This window comes from Cephus cinctus, unplaced genomic scaffold, assembly GCF_000341935.2.
Source record: "Cephus cinctus unplaced genomic scaffold, Ccin1 Ccin1_scaffold0153, whole genome shotgun sequence".
Lineage (NCBI taxonomy): Eukaryota > Metazoa > Arthropoda > Insecta > Hymenoptera > Cephidae > Cephus > Cephus cinctus.
The window spans coordinates 773864-794240 of record NW_014332881.1 but is presented as its reverse complement, the minus strand read 5'-3'; the positions used below and the strand labels follow the sequence as shown (position 1 = coordinate 794240).

The 20377-nt window shown below is 39.9% G+C and overlaps 1 protein-coding gene across 2 annotated transcripts in view; it reads right to left on the bottom strand.

Annotated features, from left to right (window-relative positions):
* Positions 1-505: 505 nt before the first annotated feature.
* LOC107263500 (protein abrupt) overlaps positions 506-20377 on the bottom strand; it is a 57664-nt gene continuing 37792 nt past the window's right edge. The window contains exons 7-10 of one of the 2 annotated variants that reach the window (XM_015730781.2): positions 19031-19209; positions 11706-11925; positions 5843-5957; positions 506-3910 (exon numbers count right to left, since the gene is read on the bottom strand). In XM_015730781.2, coding sequence (XP_015586267.2) covers positions 3859-3910; positions 5843-5957; positions 11706-11925; positions 19031-19209 — 566 coding nt within the window. In that variant the 3' untranslated portion in view covers positions 506-3858. The remainder of the gene's footprint in view (positions 3911-5842; positions 5958-11705; positions 11926-19030; positions 19210-20377) is intronic. The other variant, XM_015730782.2, reaches the window with a different exon arrangement.

Sequence of the window (20377 nt, the reverse complement as noted above, 5' to 3'; positions counted from 1 at the left end):
ATGATATATAATAAGTTCATCTATCCGACAATAATAATATAATTCGATATATAATATAATAATATAATAATATAATATATACTATATGTATATGTATATATTTATATATATTAGGCGTACCTATTGAAAAAACGTTTTTTCTACCCTTGTATCCCGGAAGGGGCTCGGCTGATCGCCAGTGATGCCCTTTCTAAATTTCTTTTTTTTTCTCATTCGTCTAGAAAAACGCACTTACCCTCCCTGCCACCCCTCCAATGCTCAACGTACCCATAATCATCTTACAGAAATTACACAAATCGCTTATCACCCATCTGCCGATGACTCGCGACCGCATTCTCCCATTTTTCACCTTTAAGCTCGCCCACCTTCTCTCCCACTATTTCCTTTCTCTTTTTTTCTCCTTTTATTTTCACCTAAGATTTCTTCACACAGCCAACCAGAAAATAAAGAGAAATAATTTACCTAAGTCCTGGACGCGACTCTCGGCACCGAAGAGACACCTGTCTTTTTTTTTTTTACTCATTTCTCTTGACCCTTCATTAACATTTCTTTCACGCATTCGTTTTCTCTCTTTCTCTCTCACGGCCGTACCATCATCTTATCCTCCTCTCATTTCACTCTCATCCGTTTCACGATAAATCTCTCGCATCTGTATCACAACTTGGACCACTAGTTCGATCCGCACCATAGTCTTCGTGATTTTGCTTCAAAAGAGAAAAAAAAAATCACGAGAATGTAGGTAAACGATTAAAAAAGAAAGAAAAAAAAAACGGATCAAACGCAAATTAAGGAAATAATACAAAAAAGAAAAAAAACGATTTTGACAACTAAAAATTCATCTGTGCACGAGACACACGCACGCACCGACCAAGCATACGTGTGGAACGTGCACAGTTGGGAAGGAATTTTGAATTTTTCTTTTTTGGTCCGCGATGTAGCTTTACGCAACCACTCGTACGTAACACAGATTTATGCGAAAAAATTCCGCATTACGGATATTCATCACTTGTCCCCGTACGATATACACGATGCTCTTCTTTTATTATATACGGTTGTTTCCAAGGTCGCGCCCATTTCCCTCAATTTCTTTTTTTTCAACTATTTATTCGCACTCTCCCCAACCCCCTCCTCCTCCTCCCCCCCCTATCATTAGCCTACTATCGCTATGATAATTAGCACTAGTATAGTTTTTTATTATTGCACAATTTCGCGGGTCGTTGATGATCGTTGAAAGACGTCCCCTGTCCTCCCAATCCCTATAAACTTTATCCACTTCTCGATTAACCCTCAATTATTTATTTATTTACTTATCTCAGAGCGAACTGCTGTCCCGCCGACTCTTATACAATTTCAACTGAGACTGTACACATAATAAATTCTCTCGTTTACGCAGCGAGCCTGAAAAGCTCGTGTATTTTTGTATCACCTCGTCTCGAGATTTGTCCCATTGCGTTAAGCCTTTTCCTTCCTTTCTTTTTTCTTCCTTCGATCCGCCACTTCGTTAAAATCCCCTTAGGCCCATAAGATCTCCGTCGACGAGTTACGTTCCCGTATACGATTTTCAATCGCCACGGTCACTTTCTATTGCACAATCAATATATCGTTACACTATATCGTCAATTTTCGTGTTATCAAATTTCACGCTTCACCTTTTAATCTTCTTTCGATATATCTTTGCTTTCCCCTCTCTCTCTCTCTCTCTTTTATTTGGTATTATTCCTGTTTGGCCACGGCGAAGAAAAAACGTTACGAAGTTCTCTCTCGCGTGTCTAGAGAAAATTGCACGAAGCCGCGGGAGTTTCGTTTGTTTTCTCCATACCCTTTTTATCAATCTCTCTGTCTGTCTCTTGTTAATTTTTTTCATCTCTCTTCTTGAATTACGTTTCACGTTGCGTTATACCGCCGCAAGGAAATAAGGTCGGCGTGTAAAGGATACGTTATTGAGTATGAGACGTCAGAGGGTCAACGAGAAGATCGTGGGTTTGTAATCTGGCGAATTTGCGGTTTATCTCTAAGCTCTCTATACGTGGTTGAGGTTAGGTTAGGTTGGACGAATCCGCATCAACTGCATCCAACAACCACAAGGGGAATATTCGAGCGATCGTGAAATAAGGAAATTTCAAATTCCCAGCGTATTACTGAACTGGAAATGCAGCGCGGCCACTAAACCCACCAGTCTGACCATTACACAGCTATCCGAATATATGGCTCACTGACTCCTGGCTTCTGTTTATGACGTTGCATGTGCTATACAGAACAAAGTAGATAGACTAGACGCATGCAAGCAGCAATGAAAGTCACATATGCGTAGCGAGTATACATATATGCACGAGTAAATAGAAAAATAAATAAAGAAGGATCACGAGTATTGAAATATAAAAAAAATTTATATCCAAAAATCGGGATTCTTCTACGATCTCTTTACCGTCCGCCGACCAGATGCATTTGACGCGTCTGACAAAATCGCAATCGCGAGAGAAATTCGCAACGTTTCTTCCTTATTTGCACTTTCCTCATCTTATTCATCACTCTTAGGCCTGCACTTCAAGTTGCACAGGATGCATCGGACTAGCTATTGATTTTCGATTATTAACCCCTTGCCCTATACCACGAACAGTGCATCTGTCACTCTAGGCTGAAACTGAGTCGCAAAGTGACGTAACGCAATTGGCTAATAACACTGTACACATTAAATTCGACGAAAAAAAAAAAATGAATTCTCGAATTAGTTCACAATATCCTAGTAAAAGATCGACTAAAGTGCAAGACCAAAGATCAAATCTGTCAGTCTCGTTAATCGGTATTACAGGTGGGGAGGGAGGGAGGGAGGAAGGAAGGGAGGGAGAAATACACCAGTCTCCATGGTTACGTATCACGTTCTGTCTCCTATCCATTTCAACCTAGACTGCTTAGAAGACACCGAAAGGCCTAATATTGTATAACACTGTACACAGCCCCTTGATAATAAGAGGCATCCCCAAAAAACATGAGATATCCTAAGCGATCCACGCAATTGTTTTATCTTACAATCCATCCAGCTGGATATACCTAATGCTCATAAGCCAGTACGATGTCGTGCTGTTAATACAGCAAAATGAAACAGTCCGTACCTAATCGGAAGTTGAAATATTTTCAACCTCCGAAACCCTATTCTCGTTCGTGTAATCAGCCGCAGTTTAAACGTACAATATTAAACCGTAGTATACCACAGGAGTAATAACGTATGACGTCAGAGTACTGTATCAACAGTGTAGTACCCAGCATCGTATCCGCTAGTATCAGCGGGAGCGACGATACGACGCTGTACCAAAAGGTGGTAGAGTTCCGTGCGCCCCTTTCGCCCGGATAATTCCCATTCTTTACGTCACCCACGTGAAATAATCCCGTACGGCAGGAGCCAAAAGTTTGGTACATCAGGCTAGAGACTCAGAAATAATCGCTGGCGGCTGCAGTGGCTGCTGCGGCAGACGCAGCTGCATGCAGAGTCGCCTGAAGTGCACGATGAATCGCGTGAAGTCTCATAAGACCACCTATCGAGCCAGGGTTGCTGTTCCCAGCTGTAGTCGCTGTTGCTGTTGCAGGACTCCCTACTGCTGTGTACGATGACGTCATTAACGAGGACTCTGCTAGCGTTTCGTACGGTCGTCTTGTTGGTGACGTCTGAGATGATTGCAGGGTGGATGATGGAGGCTGGCGGCGATTCCCATCCTGGTTATCCCGGGGAGGATGCTGATCGTCCCCCGGGTGGCCGTACTGGATCTCGGCCGATGGTTCCTTCTCGTTTGGTCCAGGGTGCGGGAGGACGCGACGTAGCAGGACGGGTGACTGCTGCACCCTGCACGCACCCAGCGCCATCTCTCACTTATCCTCGGATTCGGCCCTTGGCGAAGTGTCCGTGTCTTGGCGTTCGCTGAAACGGATATCGTTCGTAGGGTCAATAGGATTGTCATGGTACGTTTATAAATCTCAATTATCGTTAGCCTATCGAAATAACCCTAATTTTTATTTTTCACTCAAATCACGCGAATCCTGTTCCCAGACTATCTTTCATAATTGCCCTTCGTTAATTGCGCTTCTCGCTTACAGGGATACGATTCTCGAGTTACGATCGAATTATCGGAGACAAGTTCGACGGGAGTAACGATTTCTTGAAATTGTCCGAGATTCCAAATGACAGTCCCACTGTCGTGCAAGCCACGGATGCCTGAAGAAGTTTTCCCCTGAGATCGGGTCTGCCGTTTCAGCTAATACCGAAGCCTTCGATTCTTTTCTCCTGTCCCACGTACGGGACGTTTATCTTAGCTGATGTCCTATGGGACACACGAGACTGTTGCATACTTTTTCTCTGTCAGCCGTACCTTTCGAGACTTCATTGATTTTCAACTATAGCATTGCTATTGAGATATGCTATATTGCGAATGGCAATTATATAATAGATTTCAACGTTATCACGTAGATCCTGATATCCTCTCGGAAAATTTTTCACGACCGTTCGATCGAGCATGGAAAATAAAACATTCATATAAGCTCGCGTCCCTCTTACGAATTAGCAATTCAAAGCGTCGTTAGTCTTTATCGTAGTCACTGTGTAAACGAGTCTTATTCGACCACGTTAGCCCCATCTTGAGAGAAACGAAAAGGTTGGTTCAATATTTTTCTAAAAAAGCAAAGAAAAAAAAGAATCACGCCATTTACCCCTATCTCTCCTTCACACTCGACAAGGGATGGAATCGCTTCGAATGTGCCAATTTTTTTTTCTGGTAATCAACAGCGTCGACCCATTTCGCAAATATATGCTGCATGCATATATATCTGTATATCCAAAGGCGATAATCCAATATTGACATCCGGTCCTTTTTTTTTTTTTTTCAAATTCCACGTCGCACGGACAAATCTGACTATTGGGAATATGGTCAACCATTGATTGCCAACGTATTCATTGTCCGAGTAATACTGAATTTTCTATAGAATTTTCAGGACAGATCTATTGGATTTTTTTTTAATAAAATTAATTTAGTTTCCATCGTCCTTTGAGTAATCGAAATCGAGGGTACGAGACTGTACCGTTCGTTCCTATTTAATAGCGAATCGTTTGAAGAATCAAGATTTGTCCGTCTGAATGACTTTTTAACGAAGAAGTAAATGGAACGCTGCGACGGCTGAATTTCGTAAGGTCGAATACCGCTGATAAATTTGTGAGACTGTACCCAGTCAGGTTCCTTTTGTAATATTGAATGGATACACGAGTCTCTTGAATATTCACGGCTTAAACTTGAAAACGGATCACAATGAAATATTAAGGGCAATACAGTTTAGATGTTGCTCTTCTCTCAGTTCGATTCCCGCAGACTCGCTTCATGGTACGGCCAAGAGTCGCTTTTTTTTTTTTTTTATTAAGTTATTTACCATTCGCTCTATTTGCCTCTTTCGTGTCGTGGCAAAGTGGAAAAATATTCCTTTATTCATTGATCAGCTCAATTAACTGGAAAATCGCGCTCCAGCTTCACTTGTCTGGTTCATTTAACCGTTTGGAGTCATTGGCAAAGATTTTTTTATTTTACAACTCAAATTTATTTTACCAATACTGTTTTAGGATAATCTAGTAACTACATGTGTATGTAGATATACACTTGCCACGTGGTTCCCTATTTGACGTTAAATCGAAGCCCATCAATTCAAATGGGAAAAAGTAAATGAGCTTATCGTAAGTGGTTCTTGTCTTTATTGAAATTTAACTTCCGCCTGTATTCAATCTGTTTTTTCTCCCTCGCTGAGGGTTCTCAGATGCTTCTCACAGGGGGAGAGAAAAAAAAAAAGTAAAATAAAAAGAAAAACAACTTACCAGATGTATCGAATGGATTTCATCTTAAGGGCTGTAGAATTTTCCTTGCACTTATAAGCCAAAACTTGCTTGACGCTACTCACGTCCACCGATGGAAACCTCGACGTCACGTAGGCTGAAACACAATTAAACCCCTACGCATTATTCCGACGGCGAATGTAAGTATACCTGCGCATTCGTGGAAGAACCGACTGAGGCGAAATTTGTAGGAAATTTATTCAGCAGACGTAAACCTGGCGTTGTAATACGGATTTAGTCAGTGATTTGATTGATCATTGAAAACACGTGCTTTTTCGATGCTTTAACATGCCACTTCGTTTTTCTTGAGATTCGCCAACGAATTTCTTATGGGTTCGCAACTTATTTATGGTAATGTTGGGTGAAAAGCGAAAAATTTTTAAATGTACAAGAATCCACGTAAAATTCACGAGTTTTAGTTTCTAGCCAAGACAAAGCGTGAGGTTAATAATTAGTGGAAATTTTTATTGAATAATTTTTTTTTCACGTTGCTCACGAGGATTCGATCTTATTGAAAATTTGTCATTTCGATATCAGCTTTGCGATTCGCGTTTAATTATTATAAATGGATTTTTGCACGTATAATGATTATGCACTGATGCTTCGTGGATATTATGATTATATTTTCAATCTTGACGAATCCAATTTTTTCTTGTATCGATCTTTCTCGATTTTTTGTTTTCGCAATACGGGCCGATTACCAGTCATTGCGAAATTTTGAATATTGCCAAAAGCATATGGTGCTGTGAAACTTTCGGTAAACAAAAACAAAGGTATAATTCACAGATATATGTGTCTTGTTGGCAAATTAAATATTTGCACAAGACTGGCAATCGAGCTTCGCAATGTTTAAGCGTTTTCAATATTTACATTAAACCGCCAATAAAGCGATCGACTTGGCGTAATTCCAAATTCAAGGCAAACGCAAGGAGTCGTTGCGGTGATAGAAGATCGATCAAAATAAAATTGCAAACGGCACAAATTCGTCTACCCTTGCGGATCTCGCAATGTTGCCAACATTTCAAAGGCATCAATATTTTTCCACTTGAATTTCATTTGCTTCCTCACTTCACTTCGTGGAAATCGTACATTGCCCGTGGAATTGCCCAAATAAATATGTCATTAAATACGTTATCGGGCAAGCCCCAAGACAAACAAAGAAATCCTTACGCAATGCTTTCCTGAAGGTAATAAAAAATCTCGGACAATAAAAAATTTCATTTTAAACAAAGTACCACGTGCCATATCTATCGTTACATAAAGCACGGACGTTTGCGCTTCCAGCATTTTACCTAAACAATAAGAATTTACCGTACTGCCCATAATCTTGAATAGCGGCATATAAGAGCTATTCGGTATGATAATACCATTATACTTTAGTCCATAACGAAATATATGGAATTATTATAAAAAAATATTTTTCAATAAACTTAATGTCTTCTTATTACTCGACGTGATTTCTGTCACTGGAAATATGGGGTGAATTAGATTAAAAAATTTTTTTCTTACCATTTTCACTTGGTCGAATCCATAATACGAATGAATAATATTTCCGCAGAAAATATCGAAAAGATTTCACACGAAAGAAATGCATTTTTTTTTTTCGACCGATAAACACTCTACCGTAAATAAAACCACGTTTCTCTATCGATATCGATATTCCAAGCCGTAACCGTTTGGTTTTCGCGAAACGTATAATCGCCACTGTCTTCCAGCCCGTAAATTCGACGTGTCGTTTATTCCGAATCGAATACTAGCTTCTATCTACGTAACGGTATTTCCTGTTTTTTTCTCTTCTCCTCGCTTCTACCCTGTATCAATACACGATTCCCTGCTCATTCGCGGAATTATCCCGCCAGAGTCGACGACGCGAAAAAAGGGAAGTGAGAATGAAATTTTTGCCTCGACTTTTTTTTTTCGGCCGGATGAGACGATAAAATTGAAAATTTCATTTACAGATTTTTAACGAGTTCTCGGGTTCGTTAATTTTTTAATTAAAAAACCACAATCTTATTTTTCACGTGAAAAAAGAAATTCGAAACAGCCCTATCCCTCGCGAAAAAATTAATTACGTTCCTTTGATCCACAATAAAGTTCTGATTAGTCGTCTAGATACACTTCCCTGGTATTATACGAAATATTCATACACAGGACGTTTACAGGCAAGAATATATACCCAGGGTACTTAACACGCGCGTAAACCATAAATTGCCTACGTGTTTTCCAGTCACCCTTTATTTTCGCTCCTTCATCAAGTACGTAATGCATTGTACACAGGAACAAGGTCTAGAATCGTTATTATAAAGATTTTCAAAGCAAAGTAATAGCAACCGTAACGGTTAACGTATCCTGAAGCTAAAGTCACGTCCGCGCGTCGCCAGATGGCGTTGCCGTGCATAAACAAGTTATACGAGAGCTTTGACGTTTGAAATTTGTTTCTCAACGAGCAGAAAACTTACAGGTCCATCGCCCAAACCCCCCCCCCCCCACCGGGTTACCACGCGCCCTGCACTCGTCGAGCTCTGTCGAGGTACAAGGGTGCTCTTGCGGAGCTTTCAAACTATTTCTTTTTGTTTATCAACTGCTCAGAGTCCTTAGCTGCCCTAATAACCACGAGTCAGTCAGCTACTGGATTTTCAGCTTTGCTGACTCGAATTTAGAACCGAGAAAATTATGTCCTAAAATACATTTTCTTCCCATTTTCTCTTGCTTCATTAACCCATTACGTTAAATTAATTGAATTTCATATTGTTTTACATAGTCTGTCCTGTCGTTATGCTTTTCATGAAAATCGCGTGGCCGATAGGTAATTCACGTTGTCGTACAATCCATAACGAGTGTGCGGAAAGTTTATCGAAAACAATAGATCGAGTGACAATCAATCGAAAAGCAATTTGTTTAATGTATTTTTCATCGAGATGCATAGTTGCTTGGATGCAATTGATCGAAACACAATTTGTCGAATAGATTATTGACGTTTAAAATAATTTACCGATAATTAATTAACTGTAAATGCAAATTTGTAGATAATTATTTGGTATTGAATGATTATTTTTATTATTTCAAATTGGATGACAGGTTGGGTTAGATTGACACAACCAGTGATCCGCTTCGTTCCCTCAATTATTTTTGACTTATTTTACGCAAAGCTTGGTAATCCGTTGATTGATCCATAGATCACGGAATAGCTCGATCAATTTTTTTAATCAACAAGGTATTGCTTTAGCTAAGTCAGGAAATTATTTTTTTTAAAGTTATCTAATTTTAACCATTGAAAATACGGTGAGAACACGTATGTGTGTATATATACAGTAATGCGCAATTGAAGTGGAACACTTTAATTTTTGTGTGTCTCTACGAAACTATGACCGATTTTAAAAAAACCAAAGATATATTTTTTAGGAAATTTCCTTCCCGTTCGAATGGTAAAGGTTTTATCCCGATCGGATACAAAATGGCCGAATGGCAGGGGTTGGAGTGAAAAAGTGCATTTTTGAACTTTTTGAAAATTTCGAGATCTAGTAGTTCCGGAAGGAAATTTATATTTCTAATCAGGGAACGAGAGAGAGCATCCTTCGGCAATAAAAAAACACCCCCATTGAACCCCTGTAGGATCACTCTAGGGGGAGTTACACCCCCTTGAAGTGAAAACACTTAAATGGCCATAACTTCCGAACGCGCCGGCCAATCTGGTCCAGTTTCTGCATGATATCATCTTTAATGATACTGCAGATTCTCACAAAATTATTGTTCTCGGAGATGATCCCGTGACAGAGATCTCGAGATTTCGCAAGCGCGCCCGAAGCTTCCCCGCCATTTTTCATTAGGAAAGCGATGAAATAGAAGTTTCATTTTCATCCACGTTGTAGCTGAGATTTCAACGATTAAAACGCGCTTTTAAACATCCAAATACGAGTACGCTAAGGGGTTACATTTTAATTTGAAAAAACGCCTAAATTTTGCGAGTTCCGCTCGAGGCGCTCGGGGGACAAATGCTTGGCGCGCGTGGTAGGGTACTAGTCCCCCGAAGTTATATATATATGTATATATATATATATATATATGCGCAAACACATAAAGAGAAAGAAAGCACTTGAAGAAACTTTTGCAGCAGTTGCAGTCATTTTTCGTACCCAACCTGCAGTGTAAATGTGCAGTTAGGGATGCAATCACGTAGAGAGTGAAGTTTGCTATATAAACTGGAAAAGTAACTTTGAATATTTCGAGATTCTCTGAATAAAGCAGTGAGCATGGAAATACGAAAGTTTGATAAGAACAATTTTTTAAAATTATTTTGCATTAAAAAAAAAAGTCCTAACCTCCATCCATACGTGTCTATTAAAACATGAAATTATAGTTTGAATGCCGTTCGAATAATTCGCATTCGATGCCAACTTTCAAATAGGGAAGTACATTTTTTTTTCTTTTTTTTTTTGGTAACAATATACTTTTTTTGCAATAAATTTTGCATTCTACCTCGATTGTTCCGATTTAATAAAAGCTTCGCATTGAAACGAGGCATCGAATCGAATTGCACGAGTCATCGATTGATCGATCGGTTCGATTTCATGAACTTCTCGGTTCACCGATCTTCGGGTACACTCCACGGTCCACGTTGGAGATGAAGGGGCGAAGGATTACAATGAAAAAAGAAGCCTGATTTACTTTTACGAAAAAGTCAAAGATAATTTAATATTTCTACTCGATGGTACAGTCAGCCAATTTCGCATGTCCCATTTCATACGATCTCAAGCCCGTTCTCTCAGCTGCGAACGATAAGTCATACAACGCTGTTATATACGAGACTACTGTGACAGACTTTAGAATGAGTTAGAGAGAGACGGATAGACAGAATATAGTATATAAAGGACAAGAGGGAGAGAGAAGAGCATACTAGTCGCGTATTCGTTTCACAACTAGTCTAAGAGTGACTAATGATTCACGATCTTCCATCATTAATAAAACAATCAAAACAGTAGCTTCTAGCTGTTTCCCTTACCAGACACCGAGATAAGGTATATGCAATCCGGTTTACGATATTCAGATTGCACTGACGCGTGTTAAATGTTTTGACAGACGATAAATCGCCGATACGAAACGTCCTTCCAGCCACTGTACGAATCCACACGATAGTCGTATATATAACAACTAATGTAGGAGAACTCATGCGTCGCTAAAGTCTCAAGAACTCGTGAGTCGCCAACTCAAAAGTAAGTTTACGTTCGAATAGCGTGTCCCTCGGTACTACGATACACAAGTACGTACTCGTAGGTACATATTGTTATACCCGCTTTCCGCCGTATAAAGATAACACGACGTTGACGTGTCTAACAGAAGCTTTAGCTTAAGCCCTAACTGCCATACGGAAAGTTTCTCGTCTCGAAAAGTGGAAATTTCGGGTAGGTTAAGTTGTCGCCGGAAACGTGTCAATTGATTAGGACGAGAGTGACGTCACAGGGTGAAAAGTCAAAACCGAATGGAAATCCCGTGTAAATTCTCGTACGAAATATCACGTACTGTATTAACCTAACACGAATCAGCATCACGGCCTGTTTCCCTCTACTGCTTATCGTCTTTCCCTCCCTCATCCACTGTACCAACCTGACGCGATACTTGGTTGATGGTTAAATGAAAAATTGCAATGAACCAGTAATAATCCAAAACCGTTAGAGAATCGACTGTTAAGCCGGTATTACGCGATACGAATTTGGACGATCGGCCGAAACTTAGGAAAAATTCAAAATTTCATTTGAAAGTTCGAATTGATGTAGAAAAAATTTTGAAAAAAATTTCAATAAACGTCAGCGCAAACCACGTGCGATTGATATGATTGAATTTCTCTTACATATGATAGCCTGAACCTTGGCTCTGTCCAGGGCTGGTTTGACCGGTCGTTCCGTCGCGGTTCCGGCGCGGCTCCAACGCTGTCCCGTCACGGAACACGTTGCCAGTTCCGTAGGGCTGAATAGTATCGCTGCCAGGCCTCTGGTTAACTTTCGATAGTCACTCCATTTGACGGCTCGCAGCTGTTCCTCGCAAACGGCGATGCCTTCGCCCAGGTGCACCTGCGAACATGTTAACAGGATGTCGGGATAAAACGAGTGAGTTTCTTGGGAGAATTTTGTAAAGTCGACCTTGACCGAGTTTCGTAGAGCACAGGTTCGCGGGATGGGACGGGTAGCTGAGATTTATTGGAGAAACGATACTAGCGGGGAATTCTACTTTTTCTACCAGTATAGCGGGTACTGCCTAGTAATGACAGCTTGTAAACGTAATGGCTCGTTTATTCATTATGACGGACGTCGGCTGCCTCGGCATAAAATCGTTGTAATCCCTCGTACGGGTCTGCGTGTACAGGGAGATCTGCTTCTATCGTAAATATCAAAATTCCATTGAATATTCCATTTTCTGGCTGATGAATTTTCAAACGGGCAAACATTAACCACCCTTTGTTTTATCCCTTGCTTCATTTTTTTTTTTTTCCGGGGAAACGAATTTACGAGCTCAGGTTATATCGAGCCTGCGAATCTCTCGTGGGTTTACGGCGACGCTTTAGCCACGTACGACAAATCGCTATATACGTTTAGTCATTGTATTAATTGAAATTTCGTTGATGCAGCCAGGAATCGAATAAGATTTGTCGCTGCACGTGCACATCGTACCGCATGGTGTTATTTGGCTATCGGTGACGAATTGCAGGAGTGACGCAACGAGATTAAGGTCGACGTTGATCGATACGTATCGGTGGAAATTGAAATGGAATTATTAAAACCAATTCGAATTGAAATTTCAAAATATTATTTTCATCCGCCATCCTCTCAATGTATATCGAGGTTACTATCGATTAACGAAAAATAATAATAATCGTGTATCGCAAAACTTTTTTTTTATTACTAAAGCAACGCGCGAAAAAAAAGGTTGCAAAATTCCGAAAGAATGCAATTTCAAAATGTATTTTTTATTTTTAAAAAGTACAAACTCCGCATCGTCCAGCTCGTTCGCACCGAAGTTTTGCCAAATTTCGATTGAAACCTTGCATACATTTTTTTTACCAAAATGAAAAAGCAAGTTAGCGTGATTGGGATATATGTGCTTTTCGTGAACGAAAAAAAAAAAAAAGGTTAAATTCTACAGTCAGGATTACTCGCGATATACGTACCAGCTGAAGTTGGCCGCAGATCGGTGATTATTAATATCGGGAGCCTCGGAATATTTCACTCGTTTAAGGTCCCGCCGTCTCGACTAACGTAATCGTACGATTGCGTCCAACGTCAGCTGTTGCGTTTGTCGCGAATAACCCGGAATACCGAGGGGAACTTTTAGGAAATTACCAAGAGATTAGAGGAGACAATGGGCTAAGGAAAGTTATGCGCAACTCGCGTAAGAAGCTTTCTAAACATTATACTGAGATACCATAGGGCAACGGTTAATGCTCGACAGCCCTGACTAATCGTCTGAGGTGCTGATAGGATAATCGACCATTAACCCAGCTAATTAATAACCCAAGTGACATTAGTACCATACTGGCGCCTTCGTAACGTTTTACCATGGCTATTCTAATCACAGGTACGTATAGCTTTCTTATCTACATACACTTTACATATACTGTACACGTCATAAATCACAAGGTGGAAGACCATGAAAGGATTTTGATTATCAATCCACATTCCTTTTTTATATGCTTTTCAGAATAGCCATATATATATATATATATATATACACAATATATGGCTGATATAATGACTTCGCTATTCACCCTGCTAATATACAGAAGCCTCGTTGGGTATTTATGAAATATATTTTTTCTTTACCTTAATACCTCTGTGCACTGCCAGAACTAATTTTTTGGTATTACGATAAATATATAGACCGAGATTTCTTAATCGGACGGGAGTTAATTGGCGAAGAATAATTTAGTAGGGTAGTAGCGGGTAGGGTAGTAGATACGTAGTCAGACTGGGGGACGAAGCAAACGCACTTTTTGTGAATTTGATTTTTCAACCCTCTTGATAAAAAACTGTTAAGCCTGACCAGATTAAAATATTATTTGATCGCGAGATTGCAGCTTCATTTCTCGTTCGCCCCTTATACGTGCTTAAGTACCCGTGGCGTTTTTTGAATTATCAGAAAATTTTTTTTATTTCTCCCTTATCGATGGCCCTCTACAAAAAAAAAGGGCCGTGAAAGCGATCAGCGACACTTAGCTGAATTACCAATGGAAAAGAGATGGATATTTTTAAATGGTAAACAAACTTTATTATTTGTCGTTATATTTGTTGGTTCTTCGATTTCTGATATTAAGCGTGTTATCGCTGTAATTTCTTCTTTCTTATCGCGTAACGAGGTCTAACGATTGATTATCGATTGAATACCTATATCAATAACTGTTTATTGTAGTTCGTCGAATAAAGTTAAACCAATAAAAACGACCGATCCAAATAAAAACCCTTTATGAAGTATGCTGACGAGTATTTATGGTATTTAATAACCCATCGAGTATCGATGCGGCATCGTTTACGGAACTATTTTGTAATACTACCAACTACGAAGAAGGTTTGGAACATTAATCAGAACCAATTAATTACAGCTGCTCGAAATTCGAACCATTAATCAAAACACCCGACTATATAATAATGGCATATGAAAATTTCTCTTTTCAAATTAATTACCTTCTAAATTTCATATACGAGACAAATTGTCTTTTTAATTCTTTTTTTCTCTACTGCAGGCACGCAGTCAAGTTTTACGTATTGCGGTAACGTTAGAAATATAATGATATGAAATAATTTTTTTTTTTCATTATCTACACAACGCCAATAAACGACGCAAGCGTAATCTGGTCGTGTAAATAAAAATTCTTGCATTGTGCCACCTGAGAATGTATAAATATTGATAAGGGAATTTCAAAACCTGAAATTGGAGTCACTGTGGAATTCGCCTAAAAAAGTCACAAAGGACTGTAAACGGCCATATTGGTTTTTGCCTTTATCAGATATGCTGATTTTTCATCAAATAAATTAAGCATTGCCAATTATATCGGGTACGGGTATCCGACTACCTGACAGATAACAATATACGTATATACATACACCCTGTGTATACAGTAATGCTGCGAAGAGTACACACCAAAGAAAAGGGTCGCAAAGCATATCCTATATCAAATATACTAAATTCGACGAAACTACGAAGTGAAACGATGCAGAATGGATCCGAGTGAATTCATCGGTCGTTCGGCGTCCGCCAAGTTTGGTACTGCTTGTGTAAGTAAAGAAAGTCCTGAAAAATTCTTCCAGTTCTCGAAGCTTCTAGAAACTACTGGTAACGTATAAGCCCACAGCGAACTCTATTGAAAGTTCGGTATGATCCTTCTGTATTAAAAGTTTTCGCATACATAACCTAATCCAACCGGATAGATAACGCAAGACCATAGATAACGCGATAGACGGATGCACTCGAAATTTTCAAAAGCGTCGATTACAATTTTGAAAAACAATCAAACTTCATGCCGCGAGATTATTGTTCGCAAGTAATCAATAAAGATAGCTGATCGGCAAGGATCTTGTTAATTAATTATCCTCAATAAATAATCTATACATACAAACTAATATATAGCCACAAGATGTACAGTCTGATTACAAAGTTTTATCAAATGCCAAAATTCAAACGTCTAATCAGACCGTACACGTGTCGCTCGTGCCTCTCCAGGGCGCAGTAACCGTGTTGCTACAAAAAGGAGCATTCCCAGCATCCCCGAAAGGATTACTCCTGTGTAAACGGGACTTAACTTTGCGCAAGGATAATGGCCAGTCGTACCCTTGGCTATTCTTGATGCACGAGGAATCCGGCTGTCCTTGTCTTCCTCACAGAAAAACTCCTCGGTCTACCTCACTTCGTTTCTCCCTCTGTGTTCTCTCTTGCTGCCCCTTATTAATATACCTTTTTTTTCCCTCATATTTTTTTCCTTTCCATTTTTAACCCCATTCTTCGCGAGCTACCCTGGGAAAGCGCGATGGGTCCGATTGTTTCAATAAAGAAAACCAGCGAGGATCAAGGACGATACATAAAGTGACCAAAGGAGACTGAAACTCGTAATTTGAAAAATGACCTTGGAAGTAATTCAATTTTTTTTTTTTTTCCTTTCATTTTTCCAGCCGCTTGACTAACGTCTATCGCGGAACCATTCGGTACATAATTTCGTGGTATGACTGTAATATGCACGTATAGACGTAAAAGTAAATTGGCAGATGGAATTGAACCGTGAAATACGATTTCGTATGAAAGGGTGACATGTTTTGTGTGAAAGAGTCATATGTTTTGTATGGAAGGGTGATATGTTTCGAGCTACCTATTAACCGCACGTTTGCTTTGGGCAGTTATTGGAATCAAAATCATATCCAGTCGATGTACGTACTACGTTTGGTATTGGGTCCTGTAAAAGAAAAAAAAAAAAAAAAAAAAAAAAGAAAAGAATAAAGAGTACTTGGTATTGGGTCCTGTAAAAAAAAAAAAAAAAAAAAAAAAAAAAGAAAAGAATAAAGAGTACCTTAGCCTGGCTTCATTCTCCCCTCCTATCAATCTTCTTGTACTTTATCAAAACAAAATAATATTCGACACGCATGTGTATTTACGAGATGATAATACAAAGACAGAGTTTTTGCCAGCCCACGTGAAAAATTCACACCAGTATCAATTATAACGAACGATCGTTGTGAAGAGTCGACGAGACCTTTTTTTTCTTTCGACTTCTAAGAAAATGGTCGTCAACTTGTAAAAGTCAAAAGGTTCATCGTCTTCGTATAGCGAACTACGATAGTACGTTAGTCCGTGAAATCGAGCGGTAGAGATTGCGAGGAAGTCAGGCACGTAAAGGAAAATGGAAATTGGAGAAGGGAGAGTGAATAAAAAAAAAAAAAATATCACTACACTAACGGAATCGAGTTACAATGCAGTGCAAATAATAAAAGCTGTCAATTAAGAAAAAAAAGGGGGGGAAGCCAGGGGCCCCAAGCGTGGCGACGAAGTAGCGAGAACGGCAAAGTTGCCTGAGTGAAATTTTTCTATAGTCTACGCCTTGTATTCTCTAACGCAGAAAGGTAGACGTCGGTACATATATAGATATTGTCAGGCACTGTGGCTCCACCTACGTCGAGAAACTTTGAAACTTTTTTGTTCTCTTTCTCTGTAATTTTTCTTCGCCTCCCACCCACCCCTCATAGTCACGCACAGTCGTATGCTTTTGAATTCAGTTCTTCTGTCCTTTTTTTTTTCCATAGAAAAGATTCCTAGTATTTTCACTTCTCTATCACCAACGGTTGTTTCCAGTTTCGCACGAGAAAAATGTATCAGGGTCCAACACGGGAGCGACGAGAGGCCTCCGCGTCGATGATTACAATAGCCGAATTAAAGGGGTGACTTTTTTTTTTAACGAGCCGAAGGAGATTGGGCGAGAAAAAAAATCTGAAAAATCGCCTCACAATTTCGAGGAGCGTGTGGGAAGGGGATGAGGGGGGAGTGAAGACAAGGAGAGGAAAAAATATACGAAGGTATAATCAGACGGATTTTTACGTGCATTCCTAAGGGATGAATAGCCGAATGTATATGGGACGTAATTTTGGATATTTCCCATAAAACGGGTATTCACTGTCTTTATTACCTATATATACATATATGTATTCGCGATTTTTATTTTATATCCTTCAAGGGGTTAATCTTGGCAAGCGACGGTAATATTGGCCTTTCAAATTTCCCGCTAAATTTTGTAACTGATACTATATGGCGAATAACGAGGAGGCATTATGGGATACTGACGTTGAATGAATATACTGGAGGAAGGGACGTCCTGGGTACCTGACGCTTCTCAAGTCTCCAAGTGAGACTGACCTAAGGGCGACCGGGCGACGCCCACTAGCAAAAGGAGGTTTTGGATGACGTCACGATACTCTTGCTGGAAAGTCGGTAACTAAGTTCCGAGTGAGCCGAGAGATAAGAACTGACGGTAACTCGGAACCCCAAGGATGCATATAGACGAAATCCCCCCGTAATAAGAAATTCCCTAGGAAGAAACGGCTAATGACTTATGGGACGCAAACAGACGCGTTTTCACGCCGCAGGGACGATTAAGATTACGAGAATCAGTTAGTCCCGTAATTAACCCGTGATTAACCCCGTGGACTTCGCGGGACGATTGTTAAACAAATCCTGTGGAGAATAAGGGACGAAAAGAAAGTTAAAAAAAGAGAACAGAAAAAAAAAAGAACGAGAAAATGAAAAAGAGAAAATGAGGTAAGTGGAATAAGGCGCAGCCACCCCGCGAGAGAATAATTACTTTTGCGAGATAGTACCGAGGACTAGGGTGAAAACAAAAATTTTTCTTTTAATTTCAACTCCACTTTCCCTTGTCTTTAATTTTGAGTAAACAGCAGCCGGATAACCCCTTTATTTTAATTTCAAGGAAAAATCAACAACTACAGGACGGACAAATCTGATTCGCTTCCCAAAACCCGAAAGTTTTCCCAGGGGGTTGCGAAAATCCCCCCCCTCCCCCTCCACCACCCTCCTGTATGTCCCACGGAATAAACTCATTTTCCATCGAGAAACGAGGATTGAACTTCTCGCGTATCTCAACGCTCGGAACTTCGATTATCGGCAATTTTTCGATACGCGTGGACTGAGATTGCTTAGGGATACTTTATTGGAGCGAGGTCGAAGGTTACTATTATTTTTTTTTTCCCCTATCCTCTCGCCTTCTCTAGTCACGCTTCAAGGAAATATAGGCAGTTCTGGTAATTTTGAAAAAAAAAAAAAGATACTCCCTGCCATCACGAGCGTCTTTAAATATTTCACGTTCGCCAGGATATATGCGAAACACGTGCTAATTAGCCATTTGCCCAACTAATTCCACGTCTTGATCCTGTAGGTGGCTGATTAATGGAAGATCGATATAGCCGCAGAATCTATTATCTCAGGGTTCTATCTGTGTTAGCCCGAGGGCTTACCGCCGTTACCGCGGAGACTCTGAGGATACGTATGGGGCGAATCGGTAAAATGATAAATTGACATACATATATATATATGGCAATATTTTTTAACGAAAATTGAAATACGAAGGTTGTATAATTATGTAAATTAGTAAATATCGCGCAAAAGAGAAGATGAAGTATCAAGACTCACCACTCCGTCCGACGAGGATTCCTCGAAGCCACGAAAGGCCGGCATGGCCGGCGGCGTTGTCCTCATGTCCAAAGGCAGCCAGTCGCCCCGCGAGGGTGAATTTCCATGTATGGATGAGGACAGGTGTCTTCCGCCCCTCGTGCCGAGTCGCGGCCTGCCACGACGCACCCTCCGTCCTGCTAACAATCGGTTTGCAATCCTATGTAGATTCACCAGGTGGAAACAAACTCCGGCGTAGAAGGAACCCACCCTTATTCAATAGCCATCGAATTCGATCAGCGGAAAACGTGAGCTCTGCACGATATCAGAAAAAGACCCACGTGGCATCTAATCTCGTTTCAATATCAAATAAAACTTCCACGTGTGACGTTACTTCACGTTTGCATCGATGCGGATGGTCATCACTTCGAGCATTTGTTGTAACGTAAGTCACTCTGTTTTACCCTATTTCCTGTTATCGAATTACCATGTATGAGGGGTCATTGTAATCGTCTAAATACCTGCTATTTTATTACGAATACAAAAATATAGCGTGCCATTTGAAAAAATGGAAATGACCTTGAAATCTTCAAAACGCCTTCGCCTAGAAAAAAACTATTACATGCATATTATGACCCCCATCGAACCATACAACTTTCATAGATACAGTTTTTCTATATCTCTAAAAATAACAGAGATATTCGGGGTGGACAAAGTTATTGGGCCACCCTGTATATAACACACGTGAGACATTAACACTTTTAAGTTTATACAAGTTTTCAGATAGCGCCCTTAAAAAAATTAAAAAACTCATCCCTAAGTAGGAAAATATATTCCATGCTCTTGGAAATACCATAAGAAACACCCATAATAATATTTTCCCATAAGTTTTTTTTTTTTTTTTTCTTTTTTTTCTTTACTTTACACCCCCCGTAATATACTTGCGTGTAATATCAAATGATAAAATGATTTTCCCATAAGTTTTTTTTTTTTTTTTTTCTTTTTTTTCTTTACTTTACACCCCCCGTAATATACTTGCGTGTAATATCAAATGATAAAATGATTATGCAATATCAATAACTCGCAAGTGCACCTTACCACTGGAGTCCAAGGGCGAACCCACGAGAACATCTAAGAGTCAGGGAGTGTCAGGCGATAATGCTACAAGGAACGTTATGGGGTTAGGTATACAATTTAGTACAGAGCCCGCCTATACACTGTGCGTATGGATGGCAAATTATATGGGTGGAGATAATAGATCGTAAGCTGGCTTGACGTCGCTTAATCTTGACTTCGTATACAGAGTGTACGCCCACCCCACTTTTTATCGTACTTTCAAAATTTCCCATAGACACCCCCCCCCCCCCC